The following is a 20,245-nucleotide window of genomic DNA, read 5'->3' as shown; positions in this document are numbered from 1 at the left end:
CTGAATGTTGCACAGACACTGACTTCTAACAAAACTCTGAAGTACTTTCTCTCTTTCTGAAAGTGAAGTCCCAACCATAGAAGGGGCAATCATGCATTGCTTTGCTAAAGATTATCTAAAATAAATGTACTCAATTCCCTGATAAAGTATAAAAGACTGACACAGCTATGGAAAACAACCAACCTGCAGGCAAGCATTTCCATGCTCACTGCAAGAGCCCTGCTGAGTCCCCCTGGCTGCAGATGGATTGTCTACAGCAAGGACAGAACAATTTCATTGTTACCATGGGACAGGCCAGCCTGACCAGCAGGCAAGAGTCCAAAGGAGTTCGTAGGCTACTGCAGCACAGTGATGATGGGCCACTCAGTGGACTCCCCATAAAGGGACAACTGTTTCCTAGCAAGAAGTGTCACCATTTCCTGACATCTCAGCACAGATTTCCCATTGCAGCACATCTTCCCAACTTCTAACAGCCAAGAGATCTGTATCAGTGTTTGCTTCTTATCCCATAAGCCTGGAATAAACACACCACATAGTATTTCCCCAGTATGTAGACAAGAGGAAGTTGTTTGCCTCTACATGACTGTTCAGCTAACCAATGACCCAAATGCTGTATGCTGTGTTTGGGAACCTCATGTGGATTTGTGACCCTCTTTAGAGAGCTTTGGGACTGTAAAAGCAGTAAACAGACTACCTGCAGTTTTACTATTTGTGAGCACCATAATTTTTGCTTGCAAGCTAATCTACATTGTGTGTATGGGTCAGAAAAGGGTAGACATAAAAAATTGTACCAGTTTTTGTGTCCGTCTTGGAATACTCCAACCATGCAATGACACAAAAACAGAGAAATGACCTATATAAAAGCCTGGCAAGGTTTCCAACCTTACACTGATGGCTGATCAGTAATGCCATTATGACAGCATGTCTCACCATAATGCTGTGCCTTTAGGCAACTGCTCATCTCCTGATGAAAACATGAAAGTAAGTTGCAGCAGGTTAGCTTAGCACACAGGTTACTCAGTCTTTGACCTTGCTGGGACATGTTGCTACAAGTGAATGAAGTGCATATTTAAGTTTTTCAGGACATCTGTCCCTAACATTCATGTTTTAGATAACAGTGTTATGTAGCTGCTGGACTGCACCATGTCTATGCATGGAGTAAACAAAAAACATCCCAACACCTCCAAAATGTAAAATCCTACAGAGACAAAAACATGTGAGATCGATGTGTTGGCTCAAATAGACACTAAGCACACAGCTCTTGCCCTTCAATGCTTGCTCCTATATGCACAAGCTACTCCATTACATATACTTTGGGCATTTTTCCATTCAAAACTTCAGTGCTGGACCTAAAAAGATTAACAGAAATTTTGCTTCTAGAAAACTTAGTCAAGCTGAAAGGGAAAAGGGAGCAGATTCTATTGGTTGTCTGGCAAAGCAATCTCTGTGTGAGTTAATTGAGGAATGAAGCACAAATATCTTCTGGGGCATCACGTAGAGAGGGGTAATTGACCTTCCCACACCTCGGTACACTGCAAACCTTAACAGGGAAAAAGCAAGTACCTCTTTCCCACTGTTTTATTACGTTTCTACTCCACTCTGTATGTCTGCCTGCTGCCTTTCCACTCCCCAGGCTCCGCTACCCCTTCCCTGCTGGCTGCCATCAAGGCCATCGGAGGCACGTAGGGAAAACGAGGCGTGCGGAGAGCTCTGTGGCCGAGTGGGGCAGCGTGAGCAGGGGTGAGAGGAGCCCTGTGCCCAGCCTGCGGGCGGGCGGCTGTCCCGTAGCAGAGCAGGGGCTGGGGCTGTCCCTACGGAGCAGGGGAGCCCAGCACATCTCTGCCCTCCGGCGCTCCCCGACAAGGGGGCAGCGGCGGCCAAGAGGGCACGGAATGCAGAGCTGCCCCTGCGGGTGAGGCCATCCATGACCGGGGAACCGGTGAGGGTCTGAACGGGATGAGTCCCCGGAAGAGCTCCCAAAGTCACGGTTCAGGCCGTTGGCACTCGGGATCCTGGACCCATCTCCCAGTATGGGGGCTACCTCTGTAACTCCGACCGGTGTGATCTGCCCCCGGGCACAGGAGGACCGCGGGTGCGGGCGGGGGCACGGCCACCACCAGATTCCCTCGCTGCCCGGGAAAGACCACCCCGCGGGAGCCTCAGCGGGCCGAGGGGCACAGCCCCGGGGGCGGGGGACGGGGGGCGGGCACCCACCCGCGGCGGCCCGGCCCGGCCCGGCCCGGGGCATGTGCGGCGGCGCGGGAGAGGCGCCCCAGAGCCGCGGCGCCGCTTCCTGCCGCTATAAATAGCCGCCCGGCCCAACATGTCCCGGCCGCCGCAGCGGCTGCAGCGCCGGCGGGACCCGCCGTCCCCTCCCGCCGCCTCGCCCGCACGGAGCGCGGTAAGGGGGCGCGGGGCTGGGGGGCCCGGCGGGGCTCCGCTGCCCGGAGCCGGCGGGGCGGGGGGGTCTCTGGGGCGGGCGGGGCCCCGGCGGCCGCCGCGCTCGGGCAGCTCGGCTCCCCCGGCCCCGCGGGACCAGCGCCCTCCGGGTACAAGGGTCGGGAGCCGAGTCTCGCTTCGTGCCTGTCTGCTCTTTCTCTCTTTTCTTCCAGACTGCTCTGTCTTGGGCTGGACGCGTTCCTCCTACCTCCCGAAGCCGTGCTGGCAGGCTGGGATCCCTCCCTGCTTCCCCTCGCTTCCCCCGGGGTTGGGTGCGTGCCCGCGGTGCGGGCGGCGGTGGCCTCCGGGCGCAGCCCCCGGCCCCTCCGGGCAGCTCGGACCGTGCCTCTGCCCGGGCAGAGGAGGTGGCTCGTGGCATCCTTGGCCATCCCTGCTGCGGTACAGCCACGGCTGTGGAATTCCGGCTGGCATGGCAGGGTGGGAAGAGCCACCCTGGGGCTGTGGCACACGCTGGAACCTTGGCATACACCGCTGCCCGCACGTGTGGCATCCACGCAGGGCATGATTTTATTTGGTCACATACTCACGCAGGTGTTTGTGTGGCAGCCTTCCTCTCTCAAGTGCTTTCGTCTGCAGCGAATGTTGAGGTGGACCTTGTAGGTTGGCTTTCTGGTAGAGTCAACAAAGCAGGTCTCTGCCCTCCGAGCTGGCTCTGGGGGCTTGTGAAAGGAATCAGTTTTGACAACAGCAAATAGTCTTCAAGTTTTACCTTGTCTTCCCCTTTGTTTGCTTCTGCTACTCTAATGGTTGTGCTTCAATTTCTAACTAACAGCTCCTGCAGAGCAGGACTGTATGCCTCCTGGGAAGGTAGGTGTTCCTCAGCAGCTACCATGTATCCTATTTGAGCCTCCTCTAGAAAACAAAAGTGATACAGTAATTGTCTCTGGCAATAAGGTGTGCTTGTTCGGGAACCCACGGTGAGGTACTTCTAAATTGCTCCTTTACTCTTGAAGTGCTTTCTCAAAGACAGGGCTGTAATAAGCAGATGTTCTCTGTTGTCTTGACCTCCAGAGAGTGGGCAGTGTGTTTTGCTCCTTGTTCACACCCTTTTTAACTCTTTCTACTTTCCCCTCTGTTTCCTCTGCCCATTACCTTTTTGAAGCCCAGCTTGGGAGGACAGTGCAGAGACCTAAGAGGCCATCTGAAAAAGAAGAGGTCCTCTCAGAGTCTGTTTAGCCTCTGTATGTTACTCACAGTGTGCCTTGCAGTGAAGGCAAGAGGGATGGCAGTGCTGCCCTGGAGGGACCTGCTCTGGCAGTGTACCTTTTCAAGTGCTGTGAAGCACGAGGCAAGCTGAGCTGGCATGTACTTTCCCCTCTGCTGTGAGGGGAAGGAACACAGGAGGAGGAAATACAGCTGTTCCAGAGCACTTCTGCCCCATGTGCAGCAGGAGCACGTGAGAGGAGGACACGCAGAAAGGGAGAATCAGGAAGAGAATATGAGAGAGAATTGGTGTGGGGAGTAGAGGAAAGCTACAAACAGGGAGGAAAAGCTTTTTATATATGCACAAATGTTATTTAAAGACCTGTTTAGCTAGGCAAGAGCAAATATCCTAAAATTAAGGTTGTATCTCTTGAATCCCTGTTATTGTTCCTCCAGAAAGCACCGCTTTTCATTCCTGAAGTATTATGTGTCTTTCTGCGTCACTCTTCTAGGCTCTTCAGCATCCTCTGACCTCAAGCTGAGCAGGATGTTGCCCTTAGCATCTGCCTGTCAAATGTGTAGTTCTTCATGTTGTACATGAAATGATTATTTCCATAGTTAGTTAAGGCAAGTTTCCAAGGAATGTGAAGCAAGAGGCACGCCAGTTCCTCTGGCTGGCCTTGACTGGAGTTAAGTTTTTTGGGGCAGGGGACTGTGCCCTGGAGGCTGTGGTTACTGTACATGTTACCCTTGGCAGCTTAGGGGTTCCTGCCTCTGCTCCTGTCCCTCCCACCCTTCTCTTATGTCTTATGGCTGCTCAACTGTTCCTCCCAACTGTGCAGCAGCTGCTTTAGCCTCTACCAGTTATCTGTGAGGTTGTGCTCTAAAGTGAATTGCTGAAAAGTTAAGAAATCTGGGTAAGGAGAAAAGGAGAGAGCAGCTACTGCTCTGTCTGTATAGAAGTCCTCTCTCAGCCCTGTGCTGACTCTCCCCTGCCTCCTGCTTTGGGATCCCTCCCCCCAACTAATGGGAATTAAAACAGTTGAAGCTCTCTAGCTGAGTCTAAACTGGTGCTGCTGCCTTGCTATTTCTACTGAAATTACATATTTAACTTTCTCCATCATTAGTTTGCTCTCTACCATCATTAGTTTGCTCTCTAAATGGCATCAGGTAGCAAGGTACTGTGTTTGGCAACTGCATTGCTACTAAACCTTTCTCTTTTTTTATTCTCTTTTTTTTTCCTAAGAAAAACTGAGAGTTATAAAATTGAAGCAGAGCTTCAGTGCTTTTACCTGTATAACACAGTCAGAATCGAAAATGTGCATCTAGAAAAAGATACTTGCTATAGAAGGAGCAATTTCCCACCTGTGAGAAGAGGTATGATTTTTATATCTGATGACCTCCAAACCCTGAAAAGGCCACTGAGGAGGACGAGCAATGCTAATCCCTTTGTGAAGGGAGCACGCTGAAGTACTGTTCTCTATGACCTACAGTGCTTAAAGTTCTAACAGCTATGTAATCTGCCCTGCTTGTATAAACACCAAGCTGCTTTGGAGGGAGAAAAGTGTATGTTGGTGTTGTCTGACAATTGTGACATGAAGACAGGAATATAGAGGCTTCCTTTGGAGGTGCATATATTGTTTTTGGTGTACATGTATAATTTAGTAAAATGTCTTTATGCAACAGCCTTGAAGTTTTCTGTGCCTTTAACTACATTGAATCTCCATGTGGTTAATGGAGTTAGGTATAGAAACCATAAAAAATAGTGATGCAACAAAGGGGAGGAGTTCTTTGAAGTTTATGCTTTTGCCAAGGTAAACATATCTGCATTGTGACTTCTTTACAACAATGAAGTGTTATCAAAATTCAAATCTCATTAAATGTTTTTGTGTTCTTTCTACTGATTTCTCTTATTCTTGGCTCCAATGTGAACACTTTCTCCTTTTCTTCATGTGGTGCACTCTAACACTTGGTCTGTGGGATCCCTTATAAAAAGAGACTTGACTGTCTTGGTTCAAAATCATTGGTGCTAGCTGTATTTGAGTAGGGCTGGGGAGACCAGTCTTTATATGGGGAGATAGTTAAGTTCTGGGATAGTAGAAGAGATTTTGGTAGTATTAAAGAAGAGGGTGCTGGAAGTAGCCACAAATCATCAAGGCAGCTACCTGCCCCTTGTGCTGTTAACCTACTTGTTTAACTCCTTACTTCAAATATAGATGTGAAAATCTATTATTGAAAGATAACTGCTGAACTGTTAGTTGGCAAATAGCCCAGAAAAGGCATCATTAAAAACTAAATTTAAGAAAGATGTCTATAATCATGCTTTAGTCGAATGCTTCATTTAAAGTATTTTGTGTGCTTGTGGTGACCAGTATGATAGTGTAGTGCTCTCACTTAGCACCAGCTACGTGTGTGCGTATGTCTGGGTACCTGAACAGGAGGAAGAAGAAAATAATGAACTGTTTACTATGTTAGTACTCTGTTGTGATTCTCTCTGAGGACTCTGTCACTGTCACTGCTGCTGAGCTGAGAGTGAAATCTGAATAGTGAAAAGATTATTTTCAGTGGAAATAACCCTGAACATCAAGGCTCTGAAAGATACTGGGATCACTCTTCAGTCTTGCAAGCGCACAAGTCTGCAAGAGCAGCTGTCCTTGGGCCTCATCCAAGACCGTTGACAAAGATCAGTCAAGACTGTCTCTAAGGCTGGAGATGCAAGTGGCGGGGGAACAGTTTCGTCTAAATCTGAGAGATCAAAGGAGTTCAGAATAGAAAGTTTTTCCTAATTCCTGGAAGGAGATAAACGGGAAGCACAAGGAGAGTATTTTGAGTCTGTTTTGTAACACTTAACTCAGCCATAACCTCATTAGTGTTCTTCATTTGGATCCAATTACACATAAGTATGCTCTGGAGTTAGAATGTATAGTTTTGTAACTCCTCAAACTACTAAGAAGCAAAAGTTTCTAAGATTTAATGTGTTTATGTGGCACCCCTCATCCTTAATCTCCTAGGTGTATGTGTGTGTGTAGCTCCTGCCGTTTTCTTCTTGCAACAAAGTCCATGAGAAGGGCCCTTCTGTCCACCAGTGCATGCTTTCATGAGAGAGTTCTCTATCTCATTTGAGCTCAGCCTGAGTATGTATCTCATGCTGAAGAAGCTACAGGATGGTCTTTAATGGGAAGTAATACAGAGGTTAAAATAAATGCTCTTAGCAGGTCAGTGAGCCTGAAATAGCTTGTGCATGTTTCTCTTGTGATAACTTCAGGAAGTGAGGTGATTCCCTCTTCCTCCCTCTCTTTAATATTTTTGGTGAATGCTGTGCTTGAGTGCTGAAATCCTCTTGCCATGAAGAGCAAGCAATGTGGAGCAGGCTTCTCTTTATTTTCCTGGATCCTGACTTAACAGGACCAGAAGTGAGCCCTAAGAAGAAACTGCATCCTTCAGCATGTTGTCCTGCTTCCTACAAAAATTGCCAGTAAGGTCCTTGGTAGTGAGGGTGGCTAACCACTGAAACTGGTTGACCATAGAGACTGTGGAGTCTCTGTTGTTGGAGATGGTCTGAAAACTGGTCTGGATAAGGCTCAAGCAATCTGCTCTAAGCCAGGTTAGCCTTGCTCTGAACTACATGAGATCCAACAGTTCCTTCCAGCTGGCTGTAGGCTATGTTTTTGCATTACTGGAAAAGCATGACTGCTTTTGTCTGTCCCCAGAACATGCGGGAATAAAAGTGGTCTCAAAACATCTGAAAATGGCCTTGAGAAGTCTGAATAAAGACTTCAAAAATTGGAGTACATAGAGAAGCATAGTGTAAGGAAGTAATTTTGCCCAAAGTCTCATAGCAGCAGGTCAGTGATAGTGCTGGGAGAGGATCAGAAATCGTCTGACTGGCAGACTAGTGCCTTAGTAGCTAAAAGATTCTGTCTTTAAACATAGAACTACCTCTTTTTCCCTACTCAACTGTTTTCAGATCACTTGGCAACAGAGTCTACTCTTACCCACTGACAGATCCTATTCCTTTTTTTTCCTGTTCTTGCTTTTTCTGTCATATTCATAGGCAGTTTTAGTACTAAAGAACAATTTAGTGCACTGATTATTTTTTTTTTTCAGGAAACCTAGAAAATCAGGTCTGGAAAAGGATTTGGTGAAATAAAGACAAGAGCTGCAAAGGAAATTTTTAGAAAGTGATGTTATTCCCAGTTAGTTGCACAACAACTAATCTCTTATTTTTTAAGAGAGGAAAAGAGCAGAGAAAGCTGTACACTGAATCCAAGTTTGAATCTCTTTGTTTAAAAAGAAAACTCTCACTTGAAAACTTTTAAAAATCTGTAAGCTGAGAAGAACACAGATCAGCATTTTAAAGAGTATCATGGAAGGAGTTAAGCTGTGATTTAACTGCATCTGTGTTTCAAATCCAAATGCTACGAACAAGGCACCATTCAGATCTTCAGTTATAAGTTATGCTGAATTCGTTATGCTGTGTTTGTTTGAATTCTGTTGAGAGGAGAGAAAGAAAATCATGTCAGATGGAAAAAATCATTACTCTTGTTTTGGTAGCTTGTTTTTTAAGTGATGAAGTAGGATTCTCCTTTTTTTTTTTTTTTTTTTTGTCTAGCACTTACGCAGATCATCTGCTAATTATTAGCAGCTGTGGAACTATGGAGTTGCATAAGCACAACTAAAAGTCAGTGGAGCCTTGCATCATTCAGCAGATCTATCCATTGCTTGTTCTCCACAATAACAGATCAGTTTTGTAGCTCACTTGACACAAGTCTCTAAATGTTAAGAGGGCATCAGCAGGCATGGCAAGTTGGGAAATCCTTTAAGTCATAGAAATCAGATAGGATAACGCATTATTTTATTGTTGCCACAACCTGTTGTGCACAACATGTGCACTGATGTTCTGTGAAGAGGGCTGTGTGTCAGAGTAATGCCCTGTAACAGCTGAGCCTGCCAGCTACATAAAGCTGATTTGTCTGGGCAGCTGTGTGTGTGGAAGATAGGTATGGGTGTTATGCCTGGCTGCCGTGGAAGCAAGGCAAGTGTGAGTGCTCACAAATGCATCCCAAATCAGCCACGCTCAGTGGTATGGCTGAATACAACAGTCTCTTTTAAGCATTAGAGAAGGCCTCTTTACAATGGGAACATGTGTAGAGCTGAGAAGTTGGAATTTTTTGGGAAGGGAAATACCTACAGTGCACACCTGAGTGTGCTGATAGGGGCAGCCCAAGGCTGGCAGGTCCAGCCTCTGCCCATAGGTTTATGATACTGGCTCAGCACACTGCAGGATTTGGTTAGCATGTGAGTTTCTTTATGCTGAACCTGAGGCTATAGAGAACTTAATCTCCTGTGGTTCTGACTTTTAAATTACATAATATGTAATTAATTTTCTGATCCAGACTCTGGTTCTCTGATTTTGTTTTAAGGTTATTTTTTTCATGTGGTCTTCTCTTTTGCTGGTTTAAGGATCTTCTTAGACAAGAGAGACTGAAAGGGTGAGTGTAGTGTGCAAAATACAATCCTTAAAATACTTGTTCTTGGGAATTAAGAAAGAGTTCAGCGGATAGTGTCCCTCTAGACCAGTCCATGCACCCATGGCTCTGAGCTGTGCTCTGCCCCCTTTTTCAAAAACAAAGAGGGGTTTGCCTGAGCTTCCGTTTTTTCCCAACTTTTTTTCCCCCCCTTTCTTTAATTTTCCCCTTTCCCCTATTTTTTTTAGAGCAATGATATGAACAGTTAAGTGAGAACTGCTGCCTTAAATTAGATTAGTGGTGTCTCTGCTATTTCTGCTGGGAACAGACAGTGCCTTATTGGCTCACCTCACTGTCAGGCTCTGAAAATGGTGGGACCTTTAGCTACCCTCAAATTACCCTGGTCCCTGAGAAAACTGTGGGTGCTTGGAGGTACCTTGCAGCTCCAGCTGAAGTAGCATTCCAGAGGTGTAAGGGTGGCATTAATCAGGAACCTTCCTTTATGAGTAGTCTAAACAGGATGATAACTGTATTTGTAACTAGCATCAGCTTGATAGCTGTTTAACAGAAAGACATGGAGGACAGAAAGTATTTGGTGGGGAGAAGGGAAGGATTGCTTATTCTTCCCCTCACTTTCTACCTGAGGAAAGGTTCCTCAGCTAGTAATTCGAGGATACTTACTTTGATGCTCTTTTGGATCAATTTGACTTGCAGTTTGGCAAACATGGACAGCATCAGCCAGGCAGTACTGAGCTCTACAATCCTCTCTTCAATTTGCTCCAACTCATCAGTCCTCCTGTGACTGTCACATCATTCACTGCTCTGCTCATGTTCTGGTTTACCTAATGTTGCCTGACCTACTTTGCTTAACATATTTCCAAAACTGTTTTCCTGGCAAAGAGATGCAAAAGAGAGAATTTTCACATTTGAAGCTGCTGAAAACGCTTTTTAAAGGAAATATTAAATGTAAACTATAAAAGGTGCTGTGTTGTGCCTGTTGTAAGTAAAGAAACCACTTGCTCACCATAAGTGAGTTTGCATGACTCAGTGTAATTGTCTCTTTAAATGTCTCTCTCTTTGGTCAGATGCTCCTTTGTGTTTTTTGTATGGTCATATGTCTTATCTTTGATTTTAAGACCACTGAGATAGGGAGCAATGCCCAGTAGAAATAAATTTTCTGTTCCAGTGGGATGAAATGAAAAATCAAATGATAGCAATGAGGTGGTAAGGAAGGTATGCAAGTATGATCATTTCAGTTTTAGGGAGAATGCTGTTCAACTGAGGCCACAAAACACCTACCAGTATATTGTAATTTCTGTCTGCAGGTTGTGTTTTTAAACCACTCTGGACTAATACTGCTTTGAAACAGAGAGAAAGAGATTTCTTAAAAGTACACCTTTTCCTATCAATAGTTCTGATGGCGTCTTGGAACCTGAAACTCTCAAATGGTGGCAGACAGCCCAAAACTTTGTTTTAATAGTAGGCAGAAGCAAATCATAAAGAACTAATTTTCCCTTGGAACTTCCTGTATTTTCAAATAAAAGTTCTGCATTTGATCTTAATATGTGGCTAAGGAAGGGACAGAAAAATTATTTCATGCACGATTTACTTTAAATAGATTATTCTTAATTGAATTGATTAATGTCCCTTGGGTGTAAATGAACAGCTCATGTTCTTATCTCATTTGAAGTTAAAACTAAAGATGATGATGCTTTTCAGAGTGAAGCATCTTACTCTGAGGAGTTGCTGCTTACTTATACTTACTTGTACCCTTAGGTAGAACTACAGCAATATTTATTTCCTCATTTATTGGTTATCCTTTTCCTAGCAGCTCTCTGCAGGATCAGTGTCTCCAAGTTTTATTATAGCTTTTTCTTTTTTTTCATGTGTGCATCCTTAAAAAAGTGTGCATGCTGACTGGTGTCAAGAGGAAGACAAATTAACTGGAGCTGCTATAGGGAACTAGAAAATTAAGTGTTCCATAACTGACAAACAGCTTGAGATGACTGGACAAGTTCCCTCTTTATTCATCTAAAATGTGCCAGTTGTTTAGCAGAACATCCCTGATAATGCGAGTGAATTGCAGGGTAAAACCCAGTTGGATGTCATCATGTGCAGTACTTAAATGAGAACACTGAGGGATTTTGTGCTGCCAAGGGAAAGAATTGTCATTGTTTTCTTCTGGTTTGTGTTACTTTAGAAGTTCCCCAAGAAAGTTTCCTCTTAGGAGGAATAATGGAGTTTATAGTAAGAATGGTATATGACTGCTATTTTTTGTTTAGACTGAAAGCTTTTATTCTTCTCAAAAATATGTTTGTTCACTGTCCGCTCACTAATCAGCAAGATTGGGGAGGTCTTAAAGAAACCGTGGTAATTATATCATGTGATGTATAATACCACAGCATTTACAGATTCCAAGGCCTTTGCTCCAGGCCATCCACTGTAAGATGTGGATAGAAGTAAATGCATATAGAATCAAAAAACCTGCAAGAAGGGAAAATGAAAAAAAAAAAAGTGTATTTTTGTTTTATTCCCTTCATATAGAGATAAAGAAATGTCCCACTGCTATTTCTTATTGAGGCTTTATGCCCTAGGAAGTGAGAACAGAGATACACTAAAAAATCACTCTGGACTAGCAAAAGTAGATGCAACCCTGACCTTGATGTAAGGTTGCTGTGAGGAATCCGTGCTGAGATGAGACCAGTGGAGCAGGATTGCTCCAGAAGGTCAGGACAGTGTTTCCTAGGGCTCTTCTCTGGGCTATTTTTTTTTTGTTAGGCTTCCGGAAATGCTCCCTCTGTTTTCTGGTAGACACTGGTGGTTATTTTTGGAAATCAGCATCCTAAAGGCAGGATCGCCCTTCTGCTCTAAATCTCCGATGCTGATATCTTTTTTTTTCCAAGATTTGCAGGGTCACTGTGATGTGATTGTAATGGGGGGGGAAAAAAACCAGATTATTTGCAGGCGTGTTGGATGTAGAAACTCTTGGTTCTGTCCAGTGACACTGTCACAAATTGCAGTCTCAGTTTCTGTACTTAACTCTGGCACGTCCAGGTCCTGGTTTCTTCATTTCTCAGTGGAGCATATGACCCCTGGTATCACTGTCATTTTCTGTAATGTGCATCAGTTCTGGATCTCAGACCCTGTCACAAGGGAATACTGTCTGGTATAGGACAAGTATAAAATGAGGGAATTTTTAAATAGTTCTTAAGGGTATAATTATGGAAATAGCCTCATGGACAATCAAAGGTCTTCAAAACTAGAATTTCCCAAAGTGAAGTGAGGTACCGGCTTTGGCATTAGAAGTTGAGAGAACAGTCCTTGTCCGATTTAGTAGCAAAACCCCCAAAGTTAAGTGTCATGGAGTTTACTTAAATCCAAACTAGTAACATCATGAAACCTCAAGTAGGTATATACAGCCTGTCTCACAGCTGGTGCAGCCGAGCCCCTGCTGGCACCATGTAGCATCAGGGAAGCAGGTGAAAAAACACCTTTAGGCTCCTGCAGCGTGTGGGGATGCTTTGAGGCATTGTTGATGAGAGCTGGGGAGTATCAACTCTCAATTCATCCTCTGTAAGGAACTGTGCTGGGTCTGCTGGGACTTGGCCCACAGACCAACTGGAACTGTAGGGCTCTACCAAAACGCCCGTGACTAATCTTTTCTCCCCATGCTTATAGGATCCCCCTTACTCTGTGGCAGCTGTGATTTTTCAGGCTGAGTAGGAGAGTTTTTGGTGGTCCTTGCTGTTTTCCTCTGCACTGTTCTCTTAGGTCACTGCTGTGGTGCAACCTCTCAGGAGAGCCAGCCAGCTTTGCTGAATAGTCTAGAAATTGAACTGCAAGGCATTTCTGCTCTGTTAGCAGCACTTGCTTCAAACTACACAGTTGGGGGTTTCTGTTGTGCATAGGTAACACCCTTGAAGCCATAAGCCATATACTTTAATTTTTCTGTTCTCTACTGGGTACTTGGCCTTTTGCTAGTGGGAGAAGAAAGAAACAAAACACATGTAGAGTGGGATGCCGACCGATGATTCCAGGGTCAGTTATAGTTGTGTCAGACTTCTGCTAATGAGAGAGACCTGTTGCCAAGCTGTTTTGAGCCTGAATATCATACCACTGCCTCCACTTTCAAACTCAGCCTACACATTTGGGCTGTCCTGATTGTCAATTCCCAAACATGTTATGGGAACTTGCATATCCAAGGCATGAGAAGCCCAGCTCCTTTTATTTGTCTAGCTGTGGGAACAGCAGGATAGTCTCATAGCCTTTTGAGGTAGAGGTGTTGCTTTATAACTTGTGAGTGCAGTCTCCTGGTTACTGACTCAGTTTCAGCAGTTGATGAAACCAGATTTTGATGAATGGCAATATAGGGCATTTTATTTCTAAATCAGCAATTTGTCTCTAAGCTGGGTGAGCTGTTACTAAACATTGCTTTCTGTCAGGTTTAGTGTAGTCTAATGAGTTGGTAATGAGTCAATGAGTTGGTAATGCCAGGTGCAAGACAGAATTTCCTGCTCAAAATGGCATTGAATGACTTCTATGCTGAAAGCCATCATGAAGTAGTCAGATTGTCCACAAGGTTGGAAACTCTTCCCTGATAGCTAACTGAGTAACCCTTTTGGACTAGGGCCAACACTTGATATAGTGGTGTGATCAGTCTCACTTAGATGTGTCCCATGTAGCTACCCCTTATGTGCGAGTGAGATGTGGGATTTTACAATAGGGATGAATTTTTTTTCACCATCTAAGGAAACAGAGAATGTTAGTCTCCAAGGCTGATCCGGATGCTTTTCATGGACTCTGCAAATTCTCTGTCACTTTTTTAACTACTGCTCTCCTAATTAATAGTAATTGCATAGATAATTAAATTATAATGTGGTATATAGTGTATATACATATTCATATACTGAGCCTCCCTTTTTCCTGTATACTCTTGGGAGAATACAGTTGTCAATAAATATTAATGAAACAAAAACATATGATCTTGCACATGACCTGATCTTGCTCACCTTACTTGGGCATAGTTCAAATCAGTATGGGATTGCTGGCACTGGTCCCTAAGCAAAGGATAAAAGATTTCATCCACTATACAACAGAGAAGCTGATTCTATTTTATAATCACCCAGCAAGTATGCAGAGACTCACATCTGTGGCTATATTTGGCATCCAGTTATTCCTGATGTGGACTATACTACCCATGGGAAGAATGCAAGAAGTGGACTCAAGTTCCCAAAGATTGGGACTTACTTTACCTTTGAAAAAAAATTACAAGGGCATGAGCTTTGGATAGGAAATTGAGAATGTAAAGGGGATATAAACTAAGCAGCAGTAATAGCTCTTACCAGTGAGTATTGTTTGCGTGGCTTTAATACATACACATACATAATGTTTGTGTAGCTTTAACATGTTGTGGTAGGTCACGATTTCTAAAGTGTAGATTTGTTTAACTTTATTTACATATACAAATATGTGTCTGTGAAATACATATGTACACAAATACTGATGGGAGATTTGAGTATAAAATATAACTCAGATTCAAGTGCGATCTTTTAAAAACTAACCAAGTATATAAAAATTCTTCAGCTGTTTGCATGAGTCTGAAAATTTTCAAATTGCAGATATGAATATTTGGTGAAGACAAGTTGTTCGATAATAAATATCTTTTAATTTTGTCATAGCATGCTCATGTATCGAAAAAAGGTACTTGAAGCCTGGGCATGCCATTAGCAAAGTATAACAGAAAAACAGCTGCTCTAGAAAAACAGCTAGGCAGATTTTACTGGGCAAAGAGTATTGAAAATACCCTTTGGAAAGGGTATTTAATTTAACATTCTTATGTTAATGGACCTGCTGAGCAATCCCATATTCTTTGATAGGGTCAAAGAGAAACTGTGTCTCAAGCTTATTTTATAAAAAAGCAACAAACTAAGAAATTAGGTTTTACGTGAAATTAACCATTGGAAACTACAACTAGTGCTGTTCCTTTTATTAAAACTTCCTTTTTGGGTTCTGAGAATACATTAAGGTTATTAGAAATATCTATGATGATATGAAGGGACTCCTAAAAGACAGAGTTCTCCTTTTAGAAATATGTTTTATGAGATATATATGTAGATATATAAAATATATATGCAGTGCAGAACTCTTCTTCAGGAGTCTGTTATTGTCTATATTATAGGAGCAAGGAGGGCAAGTAACTTTGAGAGCAAGGTTTGTCCATTCAGTGGTTTTCACTCAAGTCAAGAAATACATAGGCCTTTCTAGGCATAGTACATTTTCTTAGGAACGGCTTTTATTTAAATGATTGTCCTCTTAAAGGATAATTTGTGGCTAAAAGCAAGAGTGGTAGCTGAAAATGTAATGTCTCATATGCCCATAGCTGTGTAAAGAGTTTTATCCCAGAATTTCTTGGATTTTGGGGTTTTTTTCCCTGGTTTCAGATAGGACATTTCAGACTCTTCATTTTCACATATACATGGCTACAGCAGGGGAATCTACCAGAAAATTTTTGTCCCTCAGATTTTGTTCATATCCTAGATGAAGGACAAAATAGATTCTGTTTTACCTGGTATGATTTTCCCATCCCCAAGGAACATGTTAATATTTCATCATTTTGAAGAAATATAGTGGGCAACATTAAATATTTACATCACTCCGAAGTCACACAGATGCCACCAGGATACCTAGCTCTACATCACACATGCTCTAATTCACCTCAAACACCCACTGTTTACTAATCTTCAGCCCCCGTCTGTGCCGATAATGAGAAAGAGGAAATGGAAACAGCAGGGTTTATATGCTACTGAGAAGTCCCAGTTTCCATGCCTGGTTGTAATTCTTTCAACAAACTTGCCGACTGTGCTCCTGCTTTGAAGTTTGGACACCTCTGTATCAGTGCTTGGCTCTGGTGATTTGGCTAACAGATTTGGAGTTGGTTGTTTGGTTTATTTGTAGCTGCACATTAGCAGTTCCACACTATGGCTTACTCCTGCACTCACCTTGCCTGCTCAAAGTCAGGAGCAGTACAGACTGTTTTGCCTGAGAAGTGACATGTTAATTTTTCATATTTGCTGGTGATGGGTACCAGAGAGAAAACAGCCCCCAACATTTCCACTATTCTGTGCAGGGGGAGGGTGTGTGGGTGTGTGTGGGGGGGTGTGTGTGTGGGGGGGGGGGGGTGGGGGGGGGATGGGGGGGGGTGGGTGGTAGCCATATTAGTGAAGGGAGGGGATTTCCATATAATGAATAAATGGGGACCATTTTTATAAGGCAAGAGGTATATTGAATGCTGGGTTTCAGCATGCTCTGTTAGCCTGGATCACCATGTCCAGTATACTCAGATGTATGGACGAAGGGTAGTGCAAGTTTCTAATCTAAACCAAAACCTCGGAGCCTGTGATTACCTTTTTATCCCAATAGCACAGGACAAGCTTATCATTTGTGCAAATAGCTTTACAGCAGTGTCTATTAACATCCCTGTGTAGCTTATCTGTTAGGCCACTGTGCAAGTTGTTATTGCTTCTGGGGTGGTCCTTTATTCATAAATCAAACGGTATTTGATCTCATGGCAAGTGAGGGGAAGTCAGTTTATGGTTTTAAAAATAACTTGTACCATCTGCAGGGTTAGTAGCACATGCCTCCATGAAGTACCCAGATGTACATAAGGAAGAGCTTCAGGTATGCTTTCTAGTCAGAAGCCAAGGAGAGGGTTTTTTCTTGTGTGTATATATAAGGTGAGACATAGCATTAGTTGCAAGTTTTGTTTACATAAGATTACTGGCAAAAATCTCTGTCAAAACTTTGCTCCTCTGGAAGGTGCTAGCCAATAGATTCTTCATCTGTGATAAGGATGGAGAAATAAGTGGTTTGTTCACAGATTATAGAATTTATCAGGCTTCATATGTTTCTCTTCATGTCTTAATGGTCCATAGTCAGAGCTGGCAGATGCTCTGGTGTCTGTGGTGACTCAGCAAACCCTGCTGTGTGAGACCTCTGTGGACGCGGTGGGTCTCCCCGGTGTCACACAGCTGCATCTGCTGTCCCTGCAGTGCCCTCTGCATGGCCCCACTGAAAGGCGTGGTGAGGTGCTGCTGCACTCTGAACTTGGCTGAAGCAACATCCTGGGAGGCTGTTTTGCTTGGGCACAGATTAAAAGTGATTGGGAGACTGCTGCAAACTACCTGCTGGGCAAATGAATTCCTCCCATCTTGAACAACCCTCAGTGTCTGGGGGGGATGTAAAAGTAGATATGCCCCACCAGCAGCTCCAAGCAGAGCTTTGGCACAGCCCAACGTATGTGACTAGATCCTCACATAGAGGTTGACACATTAAAAGTGACTTTGTAAACGCAGCCCCTTCTTAAAACAGAGATAAATAACCCTTCTCTTGTGAGGGATCCCGGCTGTCTGAAAGCCCCTGTGGGAGCAGCTGGGGGAGGACAAAGAAGCAGTGTGCTGAGAGCAAACATGGCCACTTCCTGAACTCTTCAACTTCCCCTCAGTGCCTCTGAAGCTCAGGGTCTGGTGTATCATGTCTCTGCACGCTTACTGGGGGGGAAAATGCTTAAGCTGCATGAGCCTTACAGAGCTCTCAAATGTCTTCCAGTGTAAATAATACCTTGGCCATTTGGCCCAAAACCTTCAGTGGGGCAGAGCAGGTGCATCTGCAGACATGTGTTTGCACATGCTCTCCTACTACAGCTACAGGAGCTCAGATGTGTGTGCACAAGTAGGGGGGTATGTGTGTGCTCGGAAAGTATCTCATGTAAAAGCATCCACTTTGTGGACTAGTTTTGGGGTGGTTTTCCATCATGAGTATATTTTGTTTTGTGTGGGTATCCTTTGCATATTTACACATAAAATACTTACATCTCTTATTAGCTGGGTGTGATTTGTTCAATACTTAGCTGCTGCTCCATGAAATCCTGTTGTTGCTACCTCTTTGCCAGAGTTCATTACTCCCACATCTCTGTGGGATCCTCAAAACCATTGCCACTTCATTTGCAATGGGATTATCCAGATTATTTTAACCTACTGATAAAAATTGTTGGATCTAGTTTGGCTCATTTGATAGTAGTAAACAAGCAAGCAGTGGTAGGAAGCCCTGAGGCAGCAGATAGGAATGTACTCCCTGGCTGGTGGTCACAGGGAGGCTGCTCACAACACTGATGTCTTCATCTGGCACAGGTTAATTTAAAAGATGACATTTTAGTGGAAACCTCTTAATTTATGTAGAAATTACATAGAATGCGTCAATTTGTGGGCAGAGAAGCAGCTGCCATTGGCTTGGGTCTCTCACTGTAGCTGTGGTTTTGTGTTACAGCCTGGGTAGTGGCTTCCTGCTAACACTTGTCCCCTCATGTCTGAGAATGAGAAAAAGAAAAAAACAAAACTGATCACTCTTTGACCACTAGATCAGTTCCTCAGTGTGGTCCATGGCACAGGCTGTGGAACCACCGTGCCAACACACTTGAGACAACTGTGGCGTGTGGTGGGAGAACTGAATGGTGTTGGCAGGACAGCCATGAATGAGTGCCAAAAGCTTTGCATCCCAAATGTGCAGTATTGCTCTCTGTTTATTCACTCTCTTCCTACCTTCAGGGTCTTCACTTTCACACTTAGGTGCAGCTAAACCCAATCTGTGCTCCAGCACAGATGTTTGCAGTCAGTCTGTAAGGGAACCCCTCTGGCTTTGTAACCCACTGCCTTCACACAGTCCTTGCCAGGCTGATCAGTGCCCCAGGCACTGGAGGTCATTATTTCAGCTCTCACTAAATAAAGGGATATTTAATTTATCTCCACCACTTTCCATTAGCCTAATTGAAGAGTGTTTAACATGTTCCACAAGGAGCATCTTCGAGCAGAGCAGTATCTCCTTGCTGACCCTGGTAAGACCATTCTGCCTCTCCTCTGATATGGTAGTCTTCAAACTTTATCTCCAGGCTATGTCAGTATTTCTGGTGTTGGTACCACTTAGGATTAGATTGTCTTTCCAAAATTCGCATGACTTTAAGAAAAATATGATAAAGCAACATGTATTGACTAGTCCTGTAAACATACTACTCTAATCCAGGACTTTACTGTCCTTCCTTTTGTGGCATATATTCAGACCTGTTCATCCCTGCACTAGATAACAGTATATGTATTCACACTGTTACAGCTGAGAAAACCTTACTCTTCTGAAGACATGAACTACTTTTTATAGGACTCAAACTTCTGTTTGCTGTATTCAAAGGAAAATATTTCTGAAAATGCTGATAAGTGCATCTGTTTGAATTCATCAACTCATTACCACTATGAAAATTTGATAAACAAATATCCTTTAAGTGAAGTTTCCCACACTTGCAGCGTAATTACATTCTCCACTACTGCATTTGTTTCCTCTTTAAAAGAAGCAGGGGGAACACTGAGCAGAATCACATAGTCACATTCAGCATTTGATATCAATATCAAGAAAGTACAGAAAGGTCCATTGAATCGTGGAGTGATTCAGAAGGCAGTAGAAGAGGGCTCTCTGGCTATGCAAAAATGTCAGTGGTTCAACATTAGATCAGAAATTTCTTAAACATGCTGTTAGGGACAGTTAGTTGTTTCATCTGATTTTAAAACATCAGCAAAGTGAGTCTAGCAAGGTGCGGTGAGGAAGTGTGGTGTCACATGCCACGCTACAGGAAACAAGACCAAAGCTGCTGAGGAAGTTCAGAATTGGGTGACCTCCAACGGATTCAAATAGCACAGGTTAGTCCTCTTAAAACATCTCTTTAACTATCCTACAGGGGTTCTGCATGTGTATTTTCACTGACTTTTGGTGGCAGTGGATAAGGAGTGGTCCATATGGCAGTTGCGTTAGCAGGTAGTAAACAACGTGGGCTTTCAGAGCAGAATGGTACAGGGCAAAAATAGGAAGCTCATCTGTGAGTTAGCTTGGTTTGTGAGAAGCTTGGAGCAGCCTGTCTTGCAGTACAACAGCAATGTGGACCTGAGTCACGTTAGACGTGTGAATGAAATCTTCTCTGTCTTGTTAAGACTTTCATATAATAAGTAAAAGGTCTGAATTTTTAATAGAAGTATTCAGTGAATAAATACCAGAAAGTGCTTTTCCAAGCACAGGTTAAAATCATTGACTGTAGTGAAAACTTCACTTTGTTTGTTTTGGCTGTACCAAGTAGCTGTTCT

The 20,245-nt window shown here is 43.6% G+C and overlaps 2 protein-coding genes across 6 annotated transcripts in view; both read left to right on the top strand.

Annotated features, from left to right (window-relative positions):
- Nucleotides 1–921: 921 nt before the first annotated feature.
- LOC127471175 (collagen alpha-1(I) chain-like) lies at nucleotides 922–5,503 on the top strand. Its single transcript, XM_051787864.1, has 5 exons — nucleotides 922–981; nucleotides 1,823–1,939; nucleotides 2,030–2,174; nucleotides 2,407–3,267; nucleotides 4,850–5,503. Exons 1-4 carry the CDS (start codon nucleotides 922–924, stop codon nucleotides 3,153–3,155), a joined length of 1,071 nt encoding a protein of 356 aa, XP_051643824.1. The 3' UTR covers nucleotides 3,156–3,267; nucleotides 4,850–5,503.
- Nucleotides 1,480–20,245, top strand: part of WIPF1 (WAS/WASL interacting protein family member 1) — a 57,590-nt gene continuing 38,824 nt past the window's right edge. The window contains exon 1 of one of the 5 annotated variants that reach the window (XM_051787422.1): nucleotides 1,480–1,912. The gene's annotated coding sequence lies outside the window, so the exon portion shown is untranslated. Of the gene's footprint in view, nucleotides 1,913–1,946; nucleotides 2,029–2,092; nucleotides 2,402–16,309; nucleotides 19,808–20,245 lie in introns of those variants that run through there. The other 4 variants (XM_051787425.1, XM_051787421.1, XM_051787426.1 and 1 more) reach the window with 4 other exon arrangements.

The sequence above is a fragment of the Manacus candei genome, unplaced genomic scaffold (assembly GCF_025592945.1).
Source record: "Manacus candei isolate 608988 ecotype Guabito, Panama unplaced genomic scaffold, ASM2559294v1 h1tg000023l, whole genome shotgun sequence".
NCBI classification, from domain to species: Eukaryota; Metazoa; Chordata; class Aves; order Passeriformes; family Pipridae; genus Manacus; species Manacus candei.
This window is presented reverse-complemented; position numbering and strand designations above follow the sequence as displayed.